The sequence below is a fragment of the Triticum aestivum genome, chromosome 4D, assembly GCF_018294505.1.
Source record: "Triticum aestivum cultivar Chinese Spring chromosome 4D, IWGSC CS RefSeq v2.1, whole genome shotgun sequence".
In the NCBI taxonomy this organism is placed as follows: Eukaryota; Viridiplantae; Streptophyta; class Magnoliopsida; order Poales; family Poaceae; genus Triticum; species Triticum aestivum.
This window is the reverse complement of record NC_057805.1, coordinates 55,978,556-55,991,717: the sequence shown is the minus strand read 5'-3', so window position 1 is coordinate 55,991,717 and position 13,162 is coordinate 55,978,556. Positions and strand designations below refer to the sequence as shown.

At 47.4% G+C, this 13,162-nt stretch overlaps 1 protein-coding gene across 1 annotated transcript; it reads right to left on the bottom strand.

Moving 5' to 3' along the window:
• Window positions 1–9,452: 9,452 nt before the first annotated feature.
• On the bottom strand, window positions 9,453–12,785 carry LOC123099599 (uncharacterized). Its single transcript, XM_044521727.1, has 4 exons — window positions 12,242–12,785; window positions 10,484–10,783; window positions 10,287–10,378; window positions 9,453–10,130 (listed from the first exon to the last, which is right to left on the bottom strand). The coding sequence occupies exons 1-4, from the start codon at window positions 12,713–12,715 to the stop codon at window positions 9,590–9,592; spliced, it is 1,407 nt and encodes a 468-aa protein (XP_044377662.1). The 5' UTR covers window positions 12,716–12,785; the 3' UTR covers window positions 9,453–9,589.
• Window positions 12,786–13,162: the final 377 nt, after the last annotated feature.

The following is a 13,162-nucleotide window of genomic DNA, read 5'->3' as shown; positions in this document are numbered from 1 at the left end:
TAGGGTTTTGGTTGATTTGTGTCTTAAGGTGTTATTCTAGTACGAACTCTATGATAGATCGAACGGAAGGAATAGCTTCATGTTATTTTACTACGGACTCTTGAATAGATCGATCAGAAAGGATAACTTTAAAGGTGGTTTCGTACCCTACAATAATCTCTTCATTTGTTCTCCGCTATTAGTGACTTTGGAGTGACTCTTTGTTGCATGTTGAGGGATAGTTATGTGATCCAATTATGTTATTATTGTTGAGAGAACTTGCACTAGTGAAAGTATGAACCCTAGGCCTTGTTTCAACGCATTGCAATACCGTTTACGCTCACTTTTATCATTAGTTACCTTGCTGTTTTTATATTTTTAGTTTACAAAAACCTATATCTACCATCCATATTGCACTTGTATCACCATCTCTTCACCGAACTAGTGCACCTATACAATTTACCATTGTATTGGGTGTGTTGGGGACACAAGAGACTCTTTGTTATTTGGTTGCAGGGTTGCTTGAGAGAGACCATCTTCATCCTACGCCTCCCACGGATTGATAAACCTTAGGTAATCCACTTGAGGGAAACTTGCTACTGTCCTACAAACCTCTGCACTTGGAGGCCCAACAACGTCTACAAGAAGAAGGTTGCGTAGTAGACATTAGCACCGTGACCCAACTCTCCCTATCCTCATAACCCCCACCGGCCCGACGTCGCTCGCCACTTATCCTCACTCTCGCCACGTCCGCCATGCCCCCGCCCGTCCGCGATAGGCGAGGCCGGAGGCGGTCACCGCCGGGACTAGTGTTCGGTTTTTCACCGAAAAGCAGACGGAGGGAGGAGGCATTCTATCGGTCTTTAGATGGCAATGCGGAGATCGAGGACTTGTTGGAGCGCGACCGCCTGGCGGAGGAGCAGGAGTTGTTGGAGCGCGACCGCTTGGTGGATGAGCAGCGTATCGCCGATTTGTGCCGCCAGCGGGACTGGAGCAGCAGCGCACCGACGCTCTGAGTCACGAGCAGAGCGCCCACAACTGGGCCGACCACATGGAGGCCGGCGCCCGGCAAATAGCCCTGGAGGCTGTCGGTCACGCACGCGTTCGCGACGCTGATTTTTACTACCAGCTCGTCAAGTGGGTTTCCCGCTTAGAAGCCGAAGCTTCGGTGGACCACGCCGGCATGGAAAGGGCCAACGCGCGCGAGCAACGCGCCCTATCGCACCTCTGGCAAGTCCGAGGCGAGGCGAAGGACGCCGGTGCCGGCATTTATCATGTACCGTAGATGGCGGCCGGCATCGTCTAGTTAGCTAAGAGTAAGTTTGTACTTGTATGCTACTAGAGTATTAGTGGGAGTAGATAGTTAACTTGGCTATGTTGGTTGTCAACGTGGAAGTTCAGTACTCTATATGTGGATCAGACCTGTTACTTTGCTCTGAATGTTGAACTTTCCGTTTGAACGTAATGGGTTGTATTTGTCCTCCACAGGTTTAGAGGCCGACTTGTGGGCCTACCAAGTTGACGCGTACATAATCAGGAGATGATTGTACATGGAGAGGATGACAACAGGGACCCGCCAAGGTCATGGCAGTACGCAAGCAAGTGCCTCCTTATTTCAAGCCAATAAAAAAATGGCTCCTCCTAATGGATTTCTGACATCTGGGTCCCATGCCATTGTCAACATAGTCAATAAACGAGAGAATTGCACAACGAGCGGCTGACACCAGGGACCCAGCAGCTTGCCCAGTTATTTTTGTTTTGGGTTAATTTGATAAATGCCACTCCAAATCTGGTGTTTCCGAGAAATGCCATTGCAATTTCCAAACTTTGAAAAATGCCATTTCCAGTGGCATTTTTCGAAGTCTGGAGTGGCGTTTTTCAAAGTTTGCAAATTGCAGTGGCGTTTTCCAAAGTTTGCAAAAATTGCAGTGGCATTTTTCAAAGTTTGGAAATTGCAGTGGCATTTTTATGAATCGCCATAACTGGAGTGGCATTTATCTAATTTATTTTTGAGACGGAAGCAGGGTGTCAACTGGGCTGTGCGGGGCACTCTGGCCTGTCTAGACAGCTTTCTCTTTTATGTTTACCACAGACAAGCCCAGTAGTTTTTTTTCTTTCTGAAAATGGCTAGCCCATTTTTTTGTGATTTACCAAGTAAGTCGCTTTGTCAGGCCTGTTGGGCTGCAAATTTTTCAAGATGAGGAGAGCTTCATTCGGCTGGCCGAGAAAATGGCCTATCAGTAATGAGAAATGGGCTGTACATTTTTAAAACACATCAAACCGGCAATTAGTTTCAAATTTCTTTTTTTTCATTTCAAGATTTTTAATTGCATTGATTTTTATGCATGGACAATTTGTTGGATTTTATATTGATATACATTTATTTTTAAAATCAGTTTGAATGTGACTCGAAATTTCGGGATTAAAAACAGTTCGGACCGCACCGAAATATGAAAATTTCGTATATTTTTTAACCGTGGCCATAATATGGGCTGTAATGCTAACAAAAAGAATATGGGCTCAAAAAAACCTTAAGAATTAGCAAATGGGCTGTAAATTATTAGAAATAATGGCAGATAGGTTGTATGCTGTTTTCCACAGATTTGAGGCTTTCCTAAAAAAAGGTTGACGCACAAGCAGTGACTGTTGGATGTCCATCCAATGGCCGTCGTGCTTCTTCAATCTCTATTCTTCCTGCTCCAGCCGCTCAAACAAGCGCCGGCGGGACTGCTTGCTCCCTCCTCCCCGCAGCCGGCTGTGCTGCCGCGCAGGCCTCACCGCCCCACTGTACTCCCATCGCTGGCTTAGCCATCCCTCTACTCACCCACACCTGCTGTTATTCTCCGGCGACGGCAGACGAACCAGTAAACCCTCGTACAGTCGTACTCCCCTTCGTGTGGGAAACAACTGCCGAGTCTTCCCTGGCTCCGTGTCGTTCCCTTCCTAGGCCTCGCCGTCGTCCACCACCCTGGTGCTCTCGGCGCGGCCTGGTCAACATGGTCAACGACCGACATGCATCTGAAGTGGACTGTACGTGGAGAGGCTGACAGCAGGGTCCACGGCCGCACACAAGGAAATGCCTCCTTATTACGCGCAAAATAATGATTCCTCCACCTGACATCTGGGACCCACCGAAAGGTCCTTTGTATTTCGCGAAAAAAATGTTATCGCCGCTGACAGCTCGGACCCACCAGCTATATCTTCGCACGCAAGGAAGTGCCTCCTTATTACGCAAAAAAAATGAATACCCCCTGCTAGCTGGGACCTAGTATAGTGGGAGGCTGACTTGTGGGCCTACTAAGTTGACGGGGACGGAGGGCTTTGTCAACTTAGTCAATATGCATGATTCTAGCTCCAGTGACCGTACGATGTCCATCCAACGGTCGTAGTGCTTCTTCAACCTCTGGTCTTCTTGCTCCAGCCGCCCAAACCAGTGCCAGTCGTGCCTCGTGCTCCTGCCTCCCGTGGCCGGCTGCGATGCTGCGGAGGCCTCACCGCCCCTACTACTCCAACCGCTGGCCAGGCCATCCCTCTACTCACCCACACCCCCTGTTATTCTGCGGCGACGGCAGCCTCACACCGCAGCAAACCAGTGAACCCTCATACTCCTCTACGCGTGGGTATCCACTGCCGCGGCTTCCCCGGCTCCACGGTGTCCCCTTCCTAGGCCTCGCCGTCGTCCACTGCCCTGGTGCTCTTGGCGCGGCGTGGTCAACATGGTCAAGGAACGGCTTTCATCGGACGTGGACTGTACGTGGAGAGGCTGACAGCTGGGTCCACGGCCGCAGCAAGGAAGTGCCTCCCTATTACGCGGAAAATAATGATTCCTCCACCTGACAGCAGGGACCCACTGGACGGGAAACCGTATTTCGCGAAAAAAATGTTTCCCCCCTGACTGCTGGGACCTACCAGCTACATCTTTGCACGCAAGGAAGTGCGTCCGGGCAAAAAAAATGATTCGCCCCCCTGACTGCTGGGACCCGCCAGCTACATCTTCGCACGCAAGGAAGTGCCTGACAGTCGGGACCCACCTGGTCAAAGCGTACGTAGCGTTGTCATTCTGGTCGCGAACGTGTACGTACATACTGGTCGATGTAGAGGCGCGCATGTAGCATGTACACGTACGTACAGCGGCCAGTGTGCAAGAAAGAAAATACGGCCACGTACGTACATACGGAAGGGTTCTCGAACGCCTACTCGCGCATACGTACGACCAGGGCTCGTGTACATGGCTGGGTCAGAACGGAGAAACAGCGTCGTCATCGTGTTCATGGGGAGCCAACCGGCTGGGTCGGAACGGAATGCGTCGTCGTGTTCATCGGGAGGGCTTGGACGGAACAACCGATGGAAACGAGGCCTGGCGTACCGCATAACGGAGGAAACAGCCTTGTGTTCGACCGACCACGTTCGAAACGGGATCCTGTTCATCGGGAGGGGTCTGGCGTACCGCAAAACGGAGGAAACAGACTTGTGTTGGACCTCCTACGGTCGAAACGGGGTCCTGTTGATCGGGAGGGGTGTGGCATACCGCAAAACGGAGGAAACGGACTTGTGTTGGAGCGCTACGGTCGAAACGGGGGTCCTGTTCATCAGGAGGGGTGTGGCGTACCGCAAAACGGAACTCCACGGGATACTGTTCATCTCCACCGTCGACCCCCTCCAGCCTCCACGGGCTACTGTTCATCCACCGTCGACCTCCTGCAGCCTCCACCTGCAACTGTTCATCCACGGGCTCCTGTTCATCCAGCCTTCACCGCGCGCTACTCCACCGGCTACTGTTCAACCAGCCCTTTCCACGGGCTCCTGTTCAACCACCCATCCACGGGCTACTGTTCATCCAGCCCTCCACCGTCTACTGTTCATCCAGCCCTCCACGAGGTCGTCCTATTCATCCAGCCCTCCACGGGGCCCTGTTCATCCAGCCCCAACCGGCTCGATCAATCGCGGTCCTGTTCATCCAGAGGCAACACCACGGGGTCTTGTTCATCCACCCCCACCGGGAACTGTTCATCCGACCCCCCCAGCAACGCTCACTATTCATTCAGAGCCAGCATCGATCGGCTTCAGTTAGCAGCAGTAGCGAAGGAATCACTCGGGTTCAGTAACGTAGCTAGTGCAATCGCTCGGGTTCAGTTAGAGCCCAACACCTCGTTCGGGTTCAGTTAGAGCCCAACGCCTCGCACATATGCACGTACGTGTACGAGAGAAACACGCATTGCTCGGCCCCCGACCACCCACCATAACCGGGAACTCCCCGAAATTTTCCTCGCCCTCACTTCTACCACGGTTTTTTCCGTCATGGACGGCCTAAAGAATGTCATGCACCTGCGTCTCCGGCCCGCCCAGGACGAAAAGCCCATTTTCTGTCATGATTTTCTGTCATAGAAGTAGGAGCCCACCACATCTATGATGATACCGGGTTTTGTCACAATTATCGTCATAGAAGTGTTATAAGTAGGACATAATTTTTTCGTTCGGCCCAAAATGTCACGGATGTGTCTTTTTTTGTAGTGCAGGCATAGGTACGAAACACTCGATGGATACGTCGAGGACCTCATTGTTGTTCTTCAACATTACGACATCTCCCAATGCGTTCTTGTTGGACATTCTACGTCTGGCTTCGTTGGAATTCTAGCCTCAATTCGTCGCGGAGATCTCTTCAGCCACCTCATTCTCATTAGGACTTCCCCCTGGTGAGTAATCAATACACATTTCCCCCCAATAAGTCATGCCATTAGAGATAGATATATACTGCATGCTAATCTTATTCACAAGTATACAATTAATGCAGCATGGTGGCAAAAAAAGACTACTTGATAAGATGGACAGGGGGCACATGCCCCCTCCTCGGTGCACTTTAGCATGTTGTATTTATTCAATAGTTATTTATAGTTGAGTACATTATAATCATTATTTGCATTGTATAATCACATACTCCCTCTGTCCGCTAGAAAGTGTGCGTCTGGGTGTTTCAAGACAAATTAAGGAATTTTGCTGAAACCCCCTTCCACCCCTCATTTAAGCTACTGGCAGCCGTGGTGTTGCTTCGATTCAAGTGTACAATTAATGCCAACACAAAGCAAAAATCAATCCAAATACCAGAAAGTACTTGGCGCCAGAGAGCTGAGCTCCACTTTCACTGTTCCCGCCATTTAAACTACTAAAGTAACAATAGTACTACTTGGCGCCAGAGAAATTACAACCCAAGCGTCTAACCCAGCTACAAAAGGCAGCTCACATGAAGCAAACAGTACACCACACACACTATCCATGGCCATGGGCTTGAACATAGCAACACCAGATGAGGAAGAACATGAAGCTGCCTTGCATGAGCAACCTCTACAGGAAGAAGATGAGGCTGCCTTGCATGATGAACTCCAGCTTGAACACCACTTTGATCTAAACATGGACCCAGGTACTCTTTAATTATTTGTTCAATTCTTCTTGTTCAATTATTTTGCATACAGTAGCTAATCATGATGGTGCCTTGAGGTAGAAGATGAACATCAGCCCCATGTTGCCCATGGAGAGGAGGATCTGCATGAATCAGATGAATCAGGTTAGTACAGAATTTAGTAATAGCACATTTGAATGTTTAATTACAATCATACCCAACTACTCACAAAATCTCACCTTTTAGATGATGAACTTGAAGATGCCTTGCATGAAGAACTCCAGCCCAAACATCACTTTGATCTAAACATGAACCCAGGTACTCTTTGCTGATCTATTCAACTCTTCTTGTTTAATTCTTTTGCATACAGTAGCTAATCCTGATCTTGTAGACGATGAACTTGAAGAATAAGGTGGTGTTTTCCAGAGCATAGAAGAGGAAGTGCAAGCAATGAATGAAGCTCTACATAACCTTGAAGTTGACCAGGAGGACTATGGTGTGTATGCAGGTGACATAGAGATTCAGTTTGAGGAAGAGGAGCTTGATGATTCAGAACCAGATGAAGCCATGTATGATTCAACACCATAAGAAGACATGCATGTCGAGCAAGAGGAACAAGATAATGAGCAAGTTCATGATGAAGACAAATACAAGAATTTAAAAGATTTGCAAAGGACTGGTATTTATGAAGATTTGCCAGCAAGAAGTGTCAATCAGAAATTAAAGAAGACCACAACTAGAGAAGTTGCAAACATGTTCCATGTTTCAGTGCACAAGGTCAGGCGTGTTTGGAGGAGAGCGAAGGAGTGTCTTCGACAAGGCGTACCCGTTGATGAAGATCGAGGAAGCTGAAAAACAGTGGGCGTAACAGGATTGTAGTTGACCTCAATATGGTTGCTGAGATTCCTCGGAGTCAAAGGAGAACTATACGTAGCCTCGCAAGAGCTTTGGGTGTGAAGAAAAGCACACTACATAGGATGTTTACGGACGACTTGCTCGATAGGCATTCAAGCTCACTCAAACCATATTTGAAGGAAGCAAACAAAAAGGCCAGGCTGCAGTTTTGTCTCTCTATGTTTGACCGGCAAAGTTTGCAAAATAGACCCACGTTCAGGGATATGCGAAACATAATCCATATAGATGCAAAGTGGTTTAACACTACTCAGAAGACCATGAATAGACCCACGTTCAGGGATATGCGAAACATAATCCATATAGATGCAAAGTGGTTTAACACTACTCAAAATAGGCTGCCATTAGAAGAAGACCCACATAGGACTGTGCAAAATAAGAACTCCATTGGCAAAATCATGTTTTTGGTTGCTATCGCCAGGCCTAGATACAATGCAGAAGGTATTTGCATTTTTGATGGGAAGATAGGCATTTGGCCCTTTATCGAAAAGGTGAATTTCAACCTTTAATTCTTTTATTCATTATGCACATCAGTACTTAATCTTACTTGATTTGGGTTGTTGTTTGTAGGAGCTAGCGCCAAGGAAAAGTGATTACCGTCCAAGAGGGACACTAATCACCAAAACAATCTCAGTAAAGAGAGAAACGTCGAGGCATTTTTTGATTGAAAAGGTACTACCAGCTATTCAAGCTGTTTGGCCTCAAGAGCTCGCAAGTGAGACCATATGGATCCAGCAAGACAATGCGCCCTCACATGTCCCAAGTAATGACCCAGGTTTCCTTAATGCTGTTGCACAAACTGGGCTTGATATTCGCCTCATGCAACAACCCTCGAACTCACCCGATATGAACTTCCTAGACCTTGGCCTATTTTCTTCACTACATTCCATGTCGGATACGCTGGTGTCTAACAGTTTAGATGAGCTAATCAACAATGTGCAGCATGAATATGATGCCTATGATGCTAATAAGATAAACAGAATTTTCCTAACACTACAAGGCTGCTTAATTGAGGTCATGAAGAGAGGTGGAGGCAACGACTACAAGATCCCTCACATGTACAAGGATGGCCTAGAACGGGCAGGAAATCTTCCTAATGTTTTAGACTGTGATCATGAACTATATGAGAGCGTCATGCAGGCCGTAGCCAACTAGAAGTTGTAATATTAGATGCGGCAACTTTTGTAATGCTGGACATTGGGTTGAAATTGTTTGTCCAACTACTATTGAGTTCATCATTTGTTTATCCAATTATTTACCCAACTTAAAATTGGAACAACATTGAAAATCTAAAAATATGCACCATCTAGCATTGAGTAATTTTCATGCCACTTCCAGCATTACTCTGGCCATGCATCATCTAAATCATAAAATGAAGAATGTAAATTATCCGTCATCTAGTATCCATGGCCAGCGTAATTTTCATGTCAAATAAAGAATGTAATTTTCATCATCAATCGAAGTGGCTATAGGGACAAGGAATTGATCTTTTGTCTATCCAATCCATGGCAAGAGTAATTTTCATCTTTTGTCTATCCAATCCATGGCAAGAGTCAAGAGTAATTTTCATCTTTTGTCTATCCAATTATTTATCCAACTTAAAATTGGAACCGAATAAAAAATCTGAAATTATGCATCATAACAAGAGATCATCCATAACCAAAAATTATCTTTAGAGACCAGGACACTAATCACCATAACAATAGATCATCCATAGTAGTAATGTTCATTTGAAAATTATGTTTATTTGCTAGCTAAAATTATATTTTTATGTTAATGCCTTTATATTTTTCATGATGTATGATATATATTATTGAAAGTATATATGTTAATATGTTAATGTTCATTGCGCCTCAATCGCACTAGGGTCTCTATGATGTTAAGGCTGGCCTTGACCCTATGTTGCCCAGCCGGTGCCGAACTAAAAATTCTGGGCATCGATGCATCAACTTGCTCTGATGCCATATTTCTGGGGCCAATAAACTAAGCGAGATGTTGTCCTTTCTGACGCAAAGACACAATCCGAGACGTTGGTGGTTAGGTAAGCTCGGCTCCTATATTACTGGTTTATATGTATGTGTGTCCGACCTGGACGATGCCAGATCTTCTATGTTGTGTGCCTGGTGCTAAAAAAAGTTTGATTGCAATCTGCTTGTACGTGCCTCGCTTTACAAAAATGTGACACCGATCGCATAGTTGAGGGCCTAAAAACGTTAGGGCGGTCTTACTTAATACCATACCTGTGGCATTATCATTTGCGTACATTTTAGCTTTGCTCCGGCACAGCATATACACTCGTCTAGTCTATTTTCTCCGGTTGGATGCAACGCCGCCGTTTAACGCGACCACCGCCGACTCGACGTGATCCAGCAGGTACCCGAAGATCTTCTGCTTCAGCCGCTCGACGGCGTCCGTCCGGAGCCCGACGTCGTCCAGCCAGTCGTTGACCCTCTTGAGCTGTCCCAGCGTCCCGGCCACGTCGGCTTCGAGCAGCCGGTCCACGTGCCCGACGAACCACGCGCACATCTCCTCCCCGAGCTCCCTCGCCGCCGTCTCCAGCCAGGTGTCGGCCTCCTCCGCGGCGGCCACCGGCCTCGGCGTGGCGGAGACGGCAGGCGACTCGGTGCCCCGCTTCCTGGACGACGACGACGGGGCGGTGTAGAGCGAGAAAGGCGACAGGTCGGCGGTGACCGCCGCGTGCAGCCACTCGCCGGCGTGGCCACTCCGTTGCTGGTTGCCGAGCGCGGCGGTGGAGCGGGCAATCGCGGCTTGGAGCGCGAGGAACTCGTCCACGGTCTGCTGCGGCGACTGCTTGCCGGCGGTGGCGGCCAAATCCGCGAAGGCACTGTGTAAAGCAAACCTGGTCAGTTCGTTCTCATATTATATATGGTTTTCACTTTCAGTGCAATTTCACCGAAATTTTGAAATTTTCATTAATTTTGGTACATACTGAAACATTTTGAAAACTAGTACATGTCCTGAAGAATGAAGAGCAGCTCACCTGAGACATCTGAGCACAATCTCTGCAGCAGAAGCTTCCTGCATGGCCTCCACAGCGGCCATCTCTGCAGCATCCCTATAACTCATGACTCCCTACACGTCATGCACAACACCATTTTTGAAAACAAGTCAAAATTCCGCAACTTAAAACAGCACAATCCTGACGCATCCAAACAGAGGTTTTTGAACGAACTGTACCGATCCGAGAGTCTGGAGGGCCGGTGGAAGCGATTCCCACGAGGCGCCCATCGTCGTCGCCGATGTCGAACGGGGAGGAGAAACCTTGACCATGTCGTCCGGCGATGCACCGCCGGGAGTGGGGGGTCGCTTCTCGCTCGTCTTGGTGGCAATGCTGGGGCTTCTCTGCGCGCCGGGCTTGTGGAGAACATCTGGTTTCGGAGATGCAGTGGGTCTTTGCTTAGTCCTGGAGATGATATTGGTCTTGCTCTCCCTTTTCTGCAGTGGTTTCTCCTCTACCGGCTTTCTGCTTCTTGGAACCTGAGTGTATTAGCAGGTACATCAAAAATGCTATTTCAGCTGCCACTGTGATCAACAATGTATGTAGCAATCGTCGCTTTTTAACACGTATGATCATGTCCCCCGCAAGAAAAAAAACACGTATGATCATGTCTCACTAATAGAACACAAAGCTCTTCAACTCAAAAATCTACTAAAGTTGTGCTAAAGCTGTGACAATTAATATGGATCAGAGGGAGTACAATGTTTTTCGGCATTTTACATGGAAGAGTTACTACCCTCAGATTCGCTCTGTTTCCTGACAGCCATGGTAGCTTGCAAATTGCAAAAGATGATTCACTGAAGAAGAGACAAATTGGCTGTTGTAGCCAAACGACCATATGAAAAGGCAGAGATTTGGCACACAACCGTGAATCTTATTAGGTGCACCTAATTCAGTTTAAGTTTCACTCAAAGACGAGCTCTCAATCAACAAAAGGTGAATCACTCGATTATAGTAATCATAACAACTTGCCATTAGAAGAGTAGTGACTGCCGTGGTTAGGAATAATAGTTGTGATGTCCATCTCAAGAAAAGTTACATGCGTCACCACTCACAGCAGACCAACCAGTGCTACCTTGTCATGCAGAAAGGGAGTGGTTGATGTGAAATTACCAATAATATTATTGGAGTATTTCATAAGTTATCACGGACGAAAGAAAATATCGAAGAAAATGCAATCCCTCCATTTCTAAATTGATGGTGTTTTAAAGTTTGCACAATCTCAAATATACAAGTTTGGCCCTACATTTTGCACAAGATCGATAAAATGTTATAAAACTATGATATTATGGAAAAGAAGTTAGAGCACTTATGATGATATTATTTTCACCTCATCAAATGAAAAAAAAGCTCCAACTCAATTTTTTTAAAATGCGCGCTTTCTGGAATGTCTTCTATTTTGGAACAGAGGTAGTACAGACACTCTCACCTAGGACATCGTTTTTACAAATCTGGGAACAAGGAAAGCACTGTATTTAGGTACTAAAGGTGCAAATGAATATAACTTCTCATAAGTGAACTGATAGCTGACGACAGTGACTAGTGTTGTGCTTCTCCATGAAACTGCAATTATGTGACTCAACTCTCAGCATTTTCAGTGGAATTGAACAGAGATGGAGAAGTGGAGAAAACTTGCACACACTCAGATTTCTGATGCAATGCATCAGGGAAAATGCTAGTAGTATTGTGTTTGTACAAAACGGCAGATCTTACAGGAGCAATAGAGAGTAGTGCCTTCTAAGTTCTTAGAATATTCTCAAAACTCTCATGTTGTGACACTAACAGAAATTTTCCTTGCTCTGGACGAAAGAGGGCAGAGGCGGGCAAGATTTTCTTCCTGACATGGTGGATTAGATTTTTGTAAAAATAAATTAATTAAACAATGAAAAAAGATTTAACGGGCCGGGGGTGCCTGCCATTGACACCGACGAACTCACCGAGGAACTCCGCACCAGCGTCGCTGCCGCCCCCTTGCTCCTTTCCCCGCCGATCACATCACCGGTCACCCTCTCCTTCTGATCACCCGAGCTCCCCGTGCACCCCCAGCTCCTCCTCGTCGCCTTCGGTCCAGACTCCGCAGGCGACGGCCTGGCCGGCTTCGGTCCGGAAGGCGAAGCCGGACGCACGGCAGCAGTTGCAGGCCTTGCCGCCTTGGGCGCCTGCAGCTGTGGCGCCAAATGCGAGCCCCTCCTCGTCCCCGACGACGACGACGGTCGCGGAGGTGTAGGGGTGGGAGCGAACCTCACGACGGTGGGCCTCCTGCCCGCATGGGCGGCGGCGGCCCCCCTGTCCTCCTCGTTGATGCTCCTGAGGGAAGACGTGGACATGTTGAGCGAGGAAGACGACCTCTTGACGTCCAGCGACTCGAATCGCCTGTGTGATGGCTGGCTTGATCTCTTGGGTTTCTCCATGGAAATTTGCTACGTACAGTGGCCCTCGTTTCTTCGAGGTAGATGATGGGTAGCTTGGTAACTTGAGTAGACTTCGGTGGGCGCCGGCCGGAGCTAGTGACCTGCCGGCAGTATTTGTAGCGATGTTTGCCTAGCAAGTGGGTTAGCTAGCGTTATCAGCAACTGACAGGTATGGTTACATTAATCAAAGTTATTCGAAGCCGGCGATCACTTGGCGGCTCCTGCAAAATTCAACGCAAAATCAGAGGCCGCGCACAAGCTATACACAAAAAGTCAAATAAAAAACTATGCAACGAAGCCCAAATATATGCAACAGAAATATTGCATATATGCAACAATAACAATCTAACATTTTCGCTTAACATGATGCGCAAATAAACATTTCTCTTAACACAAAATATAACATGTACGCAACAGTAAGAAATTAAAATGTCTACAACACATGTG